The 13,530-nt window shown below is 47.1% G+C and overlaps 2 protein-coding genes and 1 long non-coding RNA gene across 6 annotated transcripts; 1 reads left to right on the forward strand and 2 right to left on the reverse strand.

Moving 5' to 3' along the window:
- Positions 1-2,047: 2,047 nt before the first annotated feature.
- Positions 2,048-3,366, reverse strand: CHCHD1 (coiled-coil-helix-coiled-coil-helix domain containing 1). Its single transcript, XM_007963014.3, has 3 exons — positions 3,206-3,366; positions 2,964-3,082; positions 2,048-2,335 (listed from the first exon to the last, which is right to left on the reverse strand). Exons 1-3 carry the CDS (start codon positions 3,327-3,329, stop codon positions 2,234-2,236), a joined length of 345 nt encoding a protein of 114 aa, XP_007961205.1. The 5' UTR covers positions 3,330-3,366; the 3' UTR covers positions 2,048-2,233.
- A 33-nt stretch (positions 3,367-3,399) lies between these two features.
- On the forward strand, positions 3,400-4,761 carry LOC140712398 (uncharacterized). Its single transcript, XR_012093981.1, has 2 exons — positions 3,400-3,628; positions 3,800-4,761. It is a non-coding gene; the product is annotated as an uncharacterized lncRNA (long non-coding RNA).
- A 377-nt stretch (positions 4,762-5,138) lies between these two features.
- On the reverse strand, positions 5,139-13,469 carry FUT11 (fucosyltransferase 11). 4 transcript variants are annotated; one of them, XM_007963021.3, is made up of 3 exons: positions 12,672-13,469; positions 11,931-12,556; positions 5,139-6,610 (listed from the first exon to the last, which is right to left on the reverse strand). In XM_007963021.3, the coding sequence occupies exons 1-3, from the start codon at positions 13,377-13,379 to the stop codon at positions 6,571-6,573; spliced, it is 1,374 nt and encodes a 457-aa protein (XP_007961212.2). In that variant the 5' UTR covers positions 13,380-13,469; the 3' UTR covers positions 5,139-6,570. The 4 variants fall into 4 exon arrangements, with proteins under 4 accessions (XP_007961212.2, XP_072875146.1, XP_007961210.2 ...); XM_073019045.1 differs by having other exon boundaries at positions 5,139-9,213; XM_007963019.3 differs by having other exon boundaries at positions 5,139-9,920.
- Positions 13,470-13,530: the final 61 nt, after the last annotated feature.

Genomic DNA, 13,530 nt, shown 5'->3' on the forward strand with positions numbered 1-13,530 from the left:
ACTATCATAATTTTGAAGCTGGTCATGAGTATAAATGCTTTTTGAGATATTTATAACCAACTGTAACATGATATGAAAATACCGTGATTTCATATAGGTTTTGATAATGTTACTGTGGTTTGTTTTCCATAGCCCTGACTGAAATGCTAAATTTCAGTTGTAGTTAAAAATACAAATTTTCCCCCAAGTTCACAGACGTCTTAAGTGGAGTCTATTGACCTAGGTTAAGAACTCCTAAGGCTGGGCGCGGTGGCTCACGCCTGTAATCCCAGCACTTTGGGAGGCTGAGGTCGCCGGATCACGAGGTCAGGAGATTGAGACCATCCTGGCTACACGGTGAAACCCCGTCTCTACTAAAACTACAAAGAATTAGCCGGGCATGGTGGTGGGCGCCTGTAGTCCCAGCTACTCGGGAGGCTGAAGCAGGAGAATGGTGTGAACCCTGGAGGCGAGCTTGCAGTGATCCGAGATCGCGCCACTGCATTCCAGCCTGGGTGACAGAGCAACAACTCCATCTCAAAAAAAAAACAAAAACAAACTCCTAAGCCTAGTCCAAAGTGCACAGGCACTGAGCTTCTTCCTATAGCTAAAAGGCTCATCCTGTAGAACTGGGCACTTGCCCAGGGCTCTATGCAGGAGATATGAAGAATGTGGGAAGAGACAACTGTCAGTGGTTCAGGGAGGCAAGACCCCTTCTTACCTTAATAATTATCCCACTGCTGCATTAAAAGCACCACTGATGTTTGTCCCACATTTAATGCTGTAAAGTACATTAAAAAGCTAACTCAATTATGCCTGAAAGGGCAGAGTATACAAAAAATGCTATGCAGTTTTTCCTAATATCAGGGGAATCACAACAGTGAATGCCTTCAGCAACTAGGCAGATAACTTGAGAGAAGTAAACAGGTAATCACTTTGGGAGGCCGAGGCGGGCGGATCACAAGGTCAGGAGATCGAGACCACGGTGAAACCCCGTCTCTACTAAAAATACAAAAAGTTAGCCGGGCGTGGTTGCAGGCGCCTGTAGTCCCAGCTACTCGGGAGGCTGAGGCAGGAGAATGGCGTGAACCCGGGAGGTGCAGCTTGCAGTGAGCCAATCGAGCCACTGCCCTCCAGCCAGGGGGACAGAGCGAGACTCCGTCTCAAAAAAAAAAAAAAAAAAAAAAAAAAGGTAATAAAGTAGACAATTTTTAATTCTGTTTCACCATTTTGTAGAGTCCAGTAGTGAGGTCACTGGAGAATGCAGACAAATGATAATCAGCTCTACCTAATTATTGCCAGGTGGAAATAAGAAAATAGCGCTACCAGAGCTTTTAATTTTTTTTTATTAAAAAAATAAGTGGCCAGGCACGGTGACTCACGCCTGTAATCCCAGCACTTTGGGAGGCCAAGACGGGTGGTTCACTTGAGGTCAGGAGTTCAAGACCAGCCTGGCCAACATGGTGAAACTCTGTCTCTACTGAAAATACAAAAATTAGCCCGTCATGATGGCCGGTGCCTGTAATCCTAGCTACTCGGAAAGCTGAGGCAGGAGAATCACTTGAACCTGGGAGGCGGAGGCTGCAGTGAGCTGAGATAGCGCCACTGCACTTCAGCCTGGGCAACAGAGCAAGACTCTATCTTAAATAAACAAACAAATAAATAAAGCTAAAATGTGAAATTTTAATGACTGTTTTTTTCTATTTTTGAACACGACCAGCTAATTTTAAAACTTTTTTTTTAATTGCATGGGTCATATAAAACACATCTGCAGAACCTCTAGGTCACCAGTTTGTTAACTTGATTATTTAGAGAGCACCTTGCAGGGACTATGCACAAAATAGGCAATCACTAAGTATTTACAGACGATAGCAAACTTCAACTTCCTTATTGCATCCAAAGGCAAGGGCACTAAATGGTGTAAAAGACTTCAAATGCAGGGAAAGACAAGACAGCGGGATTTGTCCTGCTCCTAGGGCAAATCAGGAAGGAAATAATTTCCAGGGTCTAGGGGAGGAAATAGGGTTCAAGAATGAAGAGAGTACCTCATTCACAACAAAAGGCCAAGTTCTCTTCAGAGGATTTTATTTCAAGATAAATCATAACTTCTACCCATACTATGATTCCAAAGGGTGAAAAAAGTGTCTTGTCTCTTCTACCCTCCAAAGAGGGCATGGCAATGCCAATGTCTCTAAAATGCCTCCGCATAGTTGTCAGAAGCTATATTTCAGTCATTGAAAATACTTGTCCATTTTCAGCTGAGGTGAGGTTTGTTAGGAAACCTCTGTAACAATTTATTCAATTTATTTGGAGGTAAACTCCCAGACTCTCGTATTGATCTCATCTTTCGGGCTTCCTGAAAACACAGAACAAATACAAGAATGACAGCTCTACAGTGTGTCTAGTGCAGACTTTTAAGATCTGACCCAAGAAATCAATCAATAAATCAAGTTTGTCCTGATCTAGGCCCATAGTTCTCACAATGCCCTAAAGCACATGAAGATGTTAACCAGCCTGGAGAGATCTATGTCAGTCGCTCTTCAACAAAAGGGCGTTGGGACCTACAAATGAGACTATGCTCAGAAGCTACTATCTCTGCTAGCAATTAAGCCTAGGCTGGAAACCAAACAATTGTCATTATTTAGTTTTAGTCTCTTTGGTTCTATTTCAGACAATAATGTCTACTTGAGCAGCGCTATACATTTTTCAAAATGGTTTTCCCATTCATTACTTCATCTGACAGTCACAACATTCTTCAAAGTGGTATTAGCCTCATTTTACGTATAGTAATGGTAAAGTTCAGAGCAATGAATAAATCCGTCAAGATCACACAGCCTTCAAAACTGTAACCTTTCCCACTTTGGCGTGAATAATATACCTCCCAAATGAATGAAAGGGCCTTTCCTAGCAAAAGGGAGGGAGAATCATTACTTGTATCTCCCCCATTCTTTTCCTGAGAAAGCACCCCAGGAGCCATCGGTCACCTGAGCCTTCGCGGCACAATCGAGGAAGCCCTGGATCTCTTTTCTGCACGCATCGTCGCGGAATTCATTCTGCTTCCAGCAAGCCATCATCACCGCCATCTCCGAGATGCAAGTCGCCTCTGGAGGGGCAGATCCGGGGGACCTTCAGTCACAAGACGACCCACCTTCCTGCCCTTCTACCCACCCGCCTCTGCTCATGCTCCGGCTTCCGCTCCGGGGCCCTCCTGACACCGACTGCTCACCGCCTTTCTCCCGGCTACGCTCCCCGACGCGGTTAGCTAGAATGAGAGGTTTATTGGGCTTCAGCACAGGCTTCCGAGGGTTCCCAAACCGCGCCAGGCGACCCCGCAGGCTGGGTGTCGCCATCGCACACCCAGCTCCCGGCAGGCTTTGCGGTTCCGTGCGTGACCTCGCGAGATCCCTACGGGCTCGACGAATCAGCGCGGAGCTCTGGGAAGGCTCAATGGCTTGCCGGCGGCCACCTGTTTCTTTTATTTGGCCGGGGCTGCGGCGATGCTGGGTTCGAACAGCGGCGGGTTCGTACTCATCAGCAGATTAGGAGGAGACTCTGGATTCGTACGCCGACTGAGGCTTCTCCTTGATGGGCTCCGGGCCCCGAAGTCTGGGGGCAGTACGAGGCCGGGGACATGCAGGAAAGTTCCCTGGTAAGTGGACACTCTTCTGGTGGTAACCGGCTTGGTCTAGGGGCTGTTGGCATAGGGCGGGGTGGGGGGGGGAGCGAATCAAAATTTGAGACTTTAAGATGTTGGGTTGGGAAAGATTATTGTTTTACTTTAATAAACCTTGCAAGAACTGTTGTTTTTCACTACCTATAGGACCACTACAAAGCCGCAAAGAAAAATTAGACTTGTTTCATTTTATAACAACTGCTGCTGCTGCTACTAGATACCATTTGCTCATTTATAACAATCTCAGTTGATAGGATGAAGCTTAAACACTGGGCATTCATCGTCTTTTTTAATCCTCTCGCCAGTCTTACAGACTTGGACCTTCAATTGTGATGCTTCATCAGACTTTTTTATGAGACAGGGTCTCTCTTGTTTGCCCAGACTGGAGTTCTAGTGGCACACTCGTAGCTCACTGCAGCTTCAAACTTCTGAACTCAAACGATCCTCCTGCCTCTGCCTCCTGGGTAGCTGAAACCACAGGTGCAAGACACCACGCCCAGCTAATTATTTTTTGTAGAGACGGGGTTCTGTCATATTGCCTGGACTGGTCTCGAACTCCTGGGCTCAAGCGATCCTCCTGCCTCGCCCTCCCAAAGTGCTTTACATGACTGAGCCTCCGCGCCCAGCCAGACTTGGTTCTCAAGTTACTTCTGGCTGTTTACAAAAACTCATTCCAAAGATGTGCAGCGTATTCTCATAGCATTTCCAAATAAGCTCCAAGAAATGTTTTTGGTAATGGACGCAGAAACAAGCCTGTAGCTCATGACTGCTTTGGAGGAGCAACATTTATTTGGATTTGTAAATGTAGTGTGTTATAAATGACTTATCACAGATATTTGGAATCTTCCCACTGATTTCTGCATGGGTGGTTGTTTTTCTTCCCTTAAGTCTCAGTTAATGTCAGAGGGCTTCCCTGACCTCTCCCACACCACCACCATCAACCTGTTTTCTTCATAGCACCTATCACAGTCTGAAGTGTCTTCTTATGGCCTGACCTATCCCTAACACCCATTTAAAAATGTAAGCATGAAAGAAGGAAGGAACCTTGTCTATCTTGTTCATTGCTGAATCCCCAGTGCCTAGAATAGTACCAATAAATACTTGTTAAATGAACAAACGTTTTATTTATTTATTTTTGGATTTGGGGTCTTGTTCTGTCACCCAGGTTGGAGTGCAGTGGAATGATTAGCTCACTGCAGCCTTGGCCTCACTCCAGTGATCCTCCTGCTTCAGCTGCTGGAGTAGCTGCAACCACAGGCTCACACCACCAAACCCGGCTGGCTAGGTTTTTTTTTATTTTTTGTAGAGATGGGGTCTCAATATGTTGCCCAGACTACTCTTGAACTCCTGGGCTCAAGTGAGCTTCCTGCCTTGGCCTCCCAAAGTGCTGGGATTACAGGCATGAGCCCACCACACCCAACCTTTTTTACAAATCTCTTTACAACTTTATTACACCCACCCCCAAAAAATAATGAAGCAGAAGACATTATTTAACAAGAAGCAGTTTATTATACAAAATGAAACCTGAGGTAATAGAAAATAACACTTGCAGTAATAAAGGAAGCAGCCTTGCACTCCACCTCCACACTCCAGAGTGTAATTAAAAGACTCCTAGCAGACATTTCTGTCACCAATAATGCCAACCTGCAGTGAGTGAGTCTGCTGCTGTATACAGAGCAGGCTGGGCCCCAAATCAGAAAATTCATATTGCTTGCTTTCTCTATAGGGAAAGTGAAACTTTCAGTAAGTATCATGTGGCTATTCTTGATTCTACTTTCCCTTGTGGAAATGTAACACCTGGTTTACACTGCTCTTTTCTGAGTACTTATATGGTGATAGGAATAAAGGAGAAAGTCTGGAAAGCACCGAGCACAAAGCAGGCCTGAGGCTCCAGCAACAGTCATTCAGAAACAACTGCCCACTTTATACGTAAAAGTACCAAAGGAATGCCAATGTGAGCTCGTGTCATTAGGAGGAGAGGTAAGGATAATTCTACACCTTGCTTAACTATCACTTAACCTTTTTATTGCACATAATGAAATTTAACTCCTGACCTAGGTCTGTACTTATATGTATTATGCACTCTAAATTAGCATCTGCATTTAGATAGATTGCAAGCTTAGAAATCAGTCCTGCATTTGACCTCTTTTGTCAGTGCCTACTATATCAAATTTTAACAGAATTTTTTTTTTTGAGATAGAGTTTTACTCTTGTTGCCCAGGCTAGAGTGCAGTGGCATGATGTCGGTTCACCACTACCTCTGCCTCCTGGGTTCCAGCGATTCTTCTGCCTCAGCCTCCTGAGTAGCTGGGATTACAGTCATGTGCCACCACGCCCAACTAATTTTGTATTTTTACTAGAGATGAGGTTTCTCCATGTTGGTCAGGCTGGTCTCGAACTCCTGACCTCAGGTGATCTGCCCGCCTTGGCCTCCCAGAGTGCTGGAATTACAGGCGTGAGCCACCGCACCCAGCCCAACAGATTTTTTTTTTTTTTTTTTTTTTAAAGACGGGTCTATGTTGCCCAGTTGGTACTCATAGGTGCACTCACAACGTACTATAGCCTCAAACTCTTGGGCTCAAGCGATCTTCCTGCCTCAGCCTTCTGAGTAGCTGGGACTACAGACCCATGCCATCACATGTGGCTTAGATATATTTTTGAAGTTTTTTTTTTTTTTTCCAGTTTCTGTTTTTGAGACAGGGTGTCACTCTGTCACCCAGGCTGGAGTGCAGTGGCGATCCTCCCACTTCAGCCTCCCAAGTAGCTGAATCTACAGGCACACACACCATGCCCAGCTAATTTTTTCTATTTTTTGTAGAGATGGGGTTTTGCCATGTTACCCAAGCTGGTCTTGAATCTCTGGACTCAAGCGATCCTCCCACCTTGGCCTCCCAAAGTGCTGGGATCACAGGTATGAGTCACTGCACCCAGCCTGGAGGTCTTCCCTCTTGTTCTTTTCTGCAAAAGGTCAAACAGGGTAAGCAAACTTTCTGTAATTTATGAAGATCATCTTTTATTAAAGGATTAAATGAAAAAAGAACAACTTTGGCAATGAAATTCAGCCTGATTATAGCTTTTCTTGGCCACATCCTTAGATTTCAGTATATTAAGTGTAGACCCTAGTTGTTGAAGCATCTAACATACATCTATCTATATCGATATGTAGATCGAGGTATAGATAATATACTGATAAACTGAAACTTCTCTAGTGATAACTCATTAATACATTACAACTAGAGTAGCTCTAAGGTCCAAGGTATTCTTTCCTGTTCCACTGCCCCAGAAAGAGCTAATGGTTTCCCTGCTCATTAGACTGTATGTTCAAACCACAGCAATAGAAGGGTTTGGCTGCATCCCCAAATCTGACTAAGCATTTTTTTTGAGACAGATTCTCGCTCCGTTGCCCAGGCTGGAGTGCAGTGGTGTGATCTCGGCTCACTGCAACCTCCGCCTCCCAGGTTCAAGCAATTCTCCTGCCTCAGCCTCCCAAGTAGCTGGGATTACAGGTGTGAGCCACCTGTTGGTACTGGGTGCGCCCAGCTCTAAGCTTTTATTTAGCCAGCCACTTGTGGCTTAAATCTCTTGCCTTGCCTCCTCATCCCTTTGAGTGGGCTCCATCAAAAAGTAGTCTCAGGCTGGGCACGGTGGCTCACTCCTATAATCCCAGCACTTTGGGAGGCCGAGACAAATGGATCATTTGAGGTCAGGAGTCCGAGACCAGCCTGGCCAACATGGCGAAACCCCATTTCTACTAAAATACAAAAAGGTTAGCCAGGCATGGTGGTGCGCGCCCGTGATCCCACCACTCTGGAGGCTGAAGCACGAGAATTGCTTGAACATGGGAGGCAGAGGCTGCAGTGAGCCAAAATTGTGCCACTGCACTCTAGCCTTGGTGATGCAATGAGACTCTACCTAAAAAAAAAAAAGGGGGGGCCTGGGCACGGTGGCTCACGCCTGTAATCCCAGCACTTTGGGAGGCCAAGCCAAGTGAATCACCTGAGCTCAGGAGTTCGAGACCAGACTGGCTAACATGGTGAAACCCCATCTCTACTAAAAATACAAAAATTAGCTAGACATGGTGGCAGGCACCTGTAATCGCCACTACTCAGGAGGCTGAGGCAGAAGAATCACTTGAACTGGGGAGGTGGAGATTCTAATGAGCGGAGATCGCGCCATTGCACTCCAGCCTGGGCGACAAGAGTGAAACTCCATCTCAAAAAAAAAAAAAAAGGTCATATGGAAGCCTATCAGTAATACAGTGAATGAAGCTGGACTATTCATTGCACTTAAAAGTGAAAAGTGCTACAGATTATAAAATAATTACTAAAACATACTGCTACACTGTTTCCATAACTGCAGAAGATGGGACTTTGTAGCATATAAAAACAATAAAATAGAGGGAACAGTTCATTAGGCAAACAAAAGAATTAGGAACTATAAAAATTTGCACTTTTTTCCCTGGGCTTTTTTTTTTTTTTTGTCACCATACCGAAAAATTTGCACTTTGACTCATATTGGCCTATTTTAACATTTCAAAATCATTTAAAGAAAAACATGACTTTTTCTGTCATAATTCCCAGTCTTAGTCTCCATCTTTGATCAAAAAGAGGACAGGGCAATATATTAAATTGACAAGGCATATAACAGCCACTGAATCTTTCTGTTCATGAGAAGGAATCCCAGATATACCATAAATAAGATGCAAACCAGCAGTAAGAATGATGGCAAGGTTTCTGTATTTCCATCAGAAATTGTGGGAAAGGGCCTAAAACCAGGAAAGACAAGGCCATTAAAAATATATATTTGAGGCCGGGTGTAGTGGCTTACGCCTGTAATCCCAGCACTTTGGGAGGCCAAGGCAGGCGGATTACAAGGTCAAAAGATCAAGACTATCCTTGCCAACATGGCGAAACCCCGTCTCTACTAAAAATACAAAAAATTAGCTGGGCGTGGTGGTGCATGCCTGTAGTCCCAGCTACTTAGGAAGCTGAGGCAGGAGAATCACTTGAAACAGGGAGATGGAGGTTGCAGTGAGCCAAGAACATGCCATTGCACTCCAGCCTGGTGACAGAGCAAGACTCTGTCTTAAAAAATATATATATATAATATATATATAAAATTTGAGACGGTGTCTCGCTCTGTCACCCAGGCTGGAGTGCAGTGATCATGATCATAGCTCACTGCAGCCTTAAATTCCTGGACTCAAGTGATCCTCCTGCCTCAACCTCCCAAGTATCTAGGGCTACAGGTGTGCACCACCATGCCCTGCTAATTCTTTTATATTTTTTAGAGACAGGGTCTTGCTAGGATGGTCTTAAACTCCTGGCTTCAAGCAGTCGCCCCTCCTCAGCTTCCCAAAGTGTTGGGATTACAGGCATAAGCCACTACACCTGGACAGAAAAAGCCAAAACAAAACAAAACAAAACAAACAAACAAAAAAAAACTAGGGCTGGGTAAGGTGGCTGATGCCTGTAAACCCAGCACTCTGGGAGGCCAAGGCGGATGGATTGCTTGATCCAGGAGCTGGAGACCAACCTGGGCAACATGGCAAAACTTCATCTCTATAAAAAATACAAAAAAAGTAAAATAGAAGTTTGACATGAAAGCAAAGTACATAATATAAAAAATGCAAAAAACCAGAATACAACTCACCAGAAGTTTTGCTTCTCCACCAACATAACAATTTATAAAGCAAGAGATGAGAAAGAGAGATTATTGGGAAACGTACTGAATAATGAGGAGTTTGGGGAATAGAACAAAAGTTGTAAGTCGTAACCTGACCCATCTTACTTCATTGGTAGTCAAGTACAGCTCAAAGGATGAAATAGAGAAGTGAGTAATTTTAAAACTGTTCGACCAGCACCTTGAATCAAATGGATGTTTTAGGGTTCTGTTTCTCACTGAACCAAGAATTGTATGCCTCCATCTCTCCTTGAGGAGAGGCCCTATGTTAGACCTTGGCTACTCATCATTAAGATAAAATCTTAATAGATAAAACTGGAATGCCTTGAATCCATGAAAAGACAGTGTTCAGTAAGGGTTTGTGCAGTGGATGCTCCTTATGTCCCATGGTAGAATAAAATCTCCTTAGCTCTGCCAAGTTAAAGGTTCTTGCAAGGGCACTTAGAGATGTTGCCTTTTCATGAAGATTTCATGTAGGTAATCCCAAAATTTCCTCTGCTCTGTTTCATTGTTGTGGATCATGGCAGTGAGAGCTTCCCCCTGGTCCAGACCTTGCCAATAATCTTGCAGCCACATCTCTTTCCAACTGAAATACCAAAATGGGGGTTGGATTATGGAACTGCAGCATAGTTATGAGTCCTGCCTTTTTCTGAGTGGGGCCAAAGAAATCTTAAGCAGATACAGTGGTCTCTAACTTGGACAGGACTGCTGCGAAGGGAAGACAACATGAAGTAAATCCAATATTAGCCCAAGTGACAGGCTAAAAGCCACAAATACAAAGACATCACACAGCCTACCCAATCAATTACAATTCCTGACTTGCCTGCTTCTGGCTCCCAAATGTGGAGGGGATTCAGAGGCAGGCAAAGCAGAGGTCAGACTGGAAGTGGTAGTCTCCATAAGGAAAGCAAGGGGGCAGGGGTCTTTAGATGATTGTCTTTTAAGTTTCACCTTTATCCCAATAATCAAAATGAAGGTGCATCAAAATGAAGTAGCATCCAGCATCTAGAAAAGACGTAACCTGAATATTTATTTAATGTTTCACTTTTTTTTGTACTTTTCCTCTAGTAAATCATATTATGTTCAGATACAAACAATTTGTAATTAGATACAAATTACTTGGTGAAGCATTCCAACCATCGGGACAAAACTGCCAGCAGCATCTATTAATAAATGGCCTTCTGCTGCCATCCACTGTCCAAGTCGGTCTCTGTAGGCCATTCTAGCAGTCTTACTTTTTTTTTTTTTTTTTTTTTTTGAGACGGTGTCTCGCTCTGTCGCCCAGGCTGGAGTGCAGTGGCCGGATCTCAGCTCACTGCAAGCTCCGCCTTCCGGGTTCCGGCCATTCTCCTGCCTCAGCCTCCCGAGTAGCTGGGACTACAGGCGCCCGCCACCTCGCCCGGCTAGATTTTTGTATTTTTTAGTAGAGACGGGGTTTCACCGTGTTAGCCAGGATGGTCTTGATCTCCTGACCTCGTGATCCGCCCGTCTCGGCCTCCCAAAGTGCTGGGATTACAGGCTTGAGCCACCGTGCCCGGCCTAGCAGTCTTACTTAAGCTTAATAATCTTATCACCTCTCCCCCAACAAGTGTGGCTTGCTACAAGTGCTTTCAACATTTCCCCCCCACACACCTCATGCTGGCCTTGTTTCCCAATACCACCACCTTTTGCCACCTACTGCAGTAGCCTATTCGCTTCCCTTCTGATGCACATTGCGCATTGTTGTGTGTGTATGTGTGTGTGACACAGTCTTACTCCAACCCAGGCTGGAATGCAGAGGCACGATCCTAGCTCACTACAGCATTGAACTCCTGGGTTCAAGCAATCCACCTGCCACAGCCTCCCAAGTAGCCAGGACTACAGGCATGCATCACCACCCCAGGCTTTTAGCTTTTAAATTGTACAGAGAGGGTTTTGTTACATTGTCCAGGCTAGTCTGGAACCCCTGGCCTCAAGTGTTTCTCCCACCTTGGCCTCCCAAAGTGCTGGGATTATAGGCGTGAGCCACCGTGCCCGGCCATGCCTAGTTTTTCTAGTTACACAGGCAGTGTGTCCCCACATGCACCAAGTACATGGGGCTCATCCTCAGCACAGCTGCTTAAAAAAATTATGGCTGGTTAACAGGTGGAAGCCCTGACTACTGCAGAAAAGCCTCCCTCAAAATGCTCTCCTCTACTCCCCACCCCCATGTCCACTCTATAAAAGGTGCTCAAATAGTTGAGTTTTTAGTGCAGTCCAAACTCCTGAGCCTGGTATTAATGATATTTACAGCCTTGCCCCTATTTATTTGCCCCATTTTCTCTCTCCCCTGTCTGCACAGGCCCTGGGTTCTGGTTCAATCTTTTTGAACCACTACTGGAAACATTGTCCACATAAGCTGATTTTCATATGTTGCCTTGAATTATATTTTACATCTATTCAGCTTTTTCAGCTTGTCTTATCCTAACCCCAACTAGACTGTTGACACCTTAAAGACAGAGTGAGCACATATCATAATTTCCTCCTGCACCTGCTCAGCACCTAGTGCTACTTAATTGTCCACAGTAAGCAAGTAAGTAAAGGATTTGATGGCTGCAGGGGACCCCAGCATTCTTACCTGTCATTCTCAGGAATCTCTTCCACATTGCCAAAGCCAGGTGTGGGCATTGGGCAGTCCATGTGTGAGGGCTGCGCAATGTGAGGTTCAAGGACGGGGCTGTCCCCAGGAGAGGCCGCCTGGGCTTTCTCGGCATCCAGCCGAGCCAGTTCGTGGTCACAGACGAAACACTCGAAGCCGTTGAGGTAGTTAGGCAGCAAAGGATCATTCACTCCCCACTCCCGATGCTTCAGACTATCCAGAAGAAATTGGTTGGTGATGCCCCCAGGTTGCTTGTATGCCAGGTATTTCATATATTCCTCATCATTCTTGTCCAGAAAGTCAATAAACTCTGCCAGCTTCTGAGGAGACTCAAAATCATCAATCAGGATGACAGAGTAATTGTTCGGCATCCAGTCCTTCACAGAGGGAGAGCCGCGGTACACGGGCACAGCGCCCAGATGCATGGGACGCCACAGTTTTTCTGTCATGTAGTCGTTACAGATGGCATTTTCCAGGGCCAAGTGGAACTTATAGCGGGACAAGAAAGCCAAGAGCTCTGGATCCTCGGTGGTGGCCGTAGCTGTGTCCTGTAGCCGCGCAGTGGGCAGCTCCCGATTCTGCAGGCATTTCCCGTAGGAGTCTACCTAGACCGGGTAGAATAGGGACGTCATGAGGGTGCGGCCCGGAGGCCTGGACACCTAGAGTCCTGGCCTCAGCCCGCTCCCTCTTTTCCCTCCCCTCCCGCTCGCCCTCACTCACCGGGATGTGGCGCATGAGCTCGCGCACGTAGCGGTCCCGGTCCGCAGGCACATCGCAGTGGGACTGCAGATAGAGCAGCGGCGCGTAGCCGCGGCGGCGCCACTCTGCGCGTTCCCGGAGCGGAGGCACCGGGCGGCGCAGATAGGCAGTCCCAGGCAGCCACTGCAGCGACAGCGGGTAATCCGAGTGGCGACTGAATGTGGAGGTAAGATTGAAGAGGCGGATGCCCGGGCCGTGGCTCAGCAAGAAGTTGTTGAGGGGCGACTCCTCGTGGAGGAGCGCCCAGCTCTGGTGCGCCAGGCGCGGCAGCGGCGCGGCCGAAGCGCGGAAGTCGGTGCCATAGAAGAGCAGCGCGCGCGTCCGCGAGTCCCTCAGCGCTCGGCGGTTCCGGGACGCCACGCACGCGCCGCGCGCACACTCGATGCGCTCCGAGTCTCCCGGGAAGTGGGGGAATAGCCCTGGGCTCCACCACAGCAGCACCGGCAAATCCCCGGCCTCCTCCCTCCCTGGTCTCGGCGTTCCGGAGCTGCGCGTCACCCGCACTGCGCCCAGCGCCGAGGGCGGCCGGAAAACCGCGCCATCCCACGGTTCCACCCACTCCGCCTCCCCGCCGGCCTCCCTCTCCGCCACGGACCCATAGGCGCTGGCTGCACAGACACTGAACACCCCCAGGAGGGCCAGCACCGCCCCAGTGGGGCCGGCCGCCATGTCCACTCTGGCAGCCGGCGCCCTCGGCCGGCACGCACCCCGCCCAGTGGCTAGTCGTGACTGGACGAGGCTCTATGCCACGGGGGTACGCGGCGCATGCGCAGCTCCGCTCAGCCGACGGCCAGGGCTAAAAGCAAAGTGAGCTTTCGGG

This window comes from Chlorocebus sabaeus, chromosome 9, assembly GCF_047675955.1.
Source record: "Chlorocebus sabaeus isolate Y175 chromosome 9, mChlSab1.0.hap1, whole genome shotgun sequence".
NCBI lineage: Eukaryota > Metazoa > Chordata > Mammalia > Primates > Cercopithecidae > Chlorocebus > Chlorocebus sabaeus.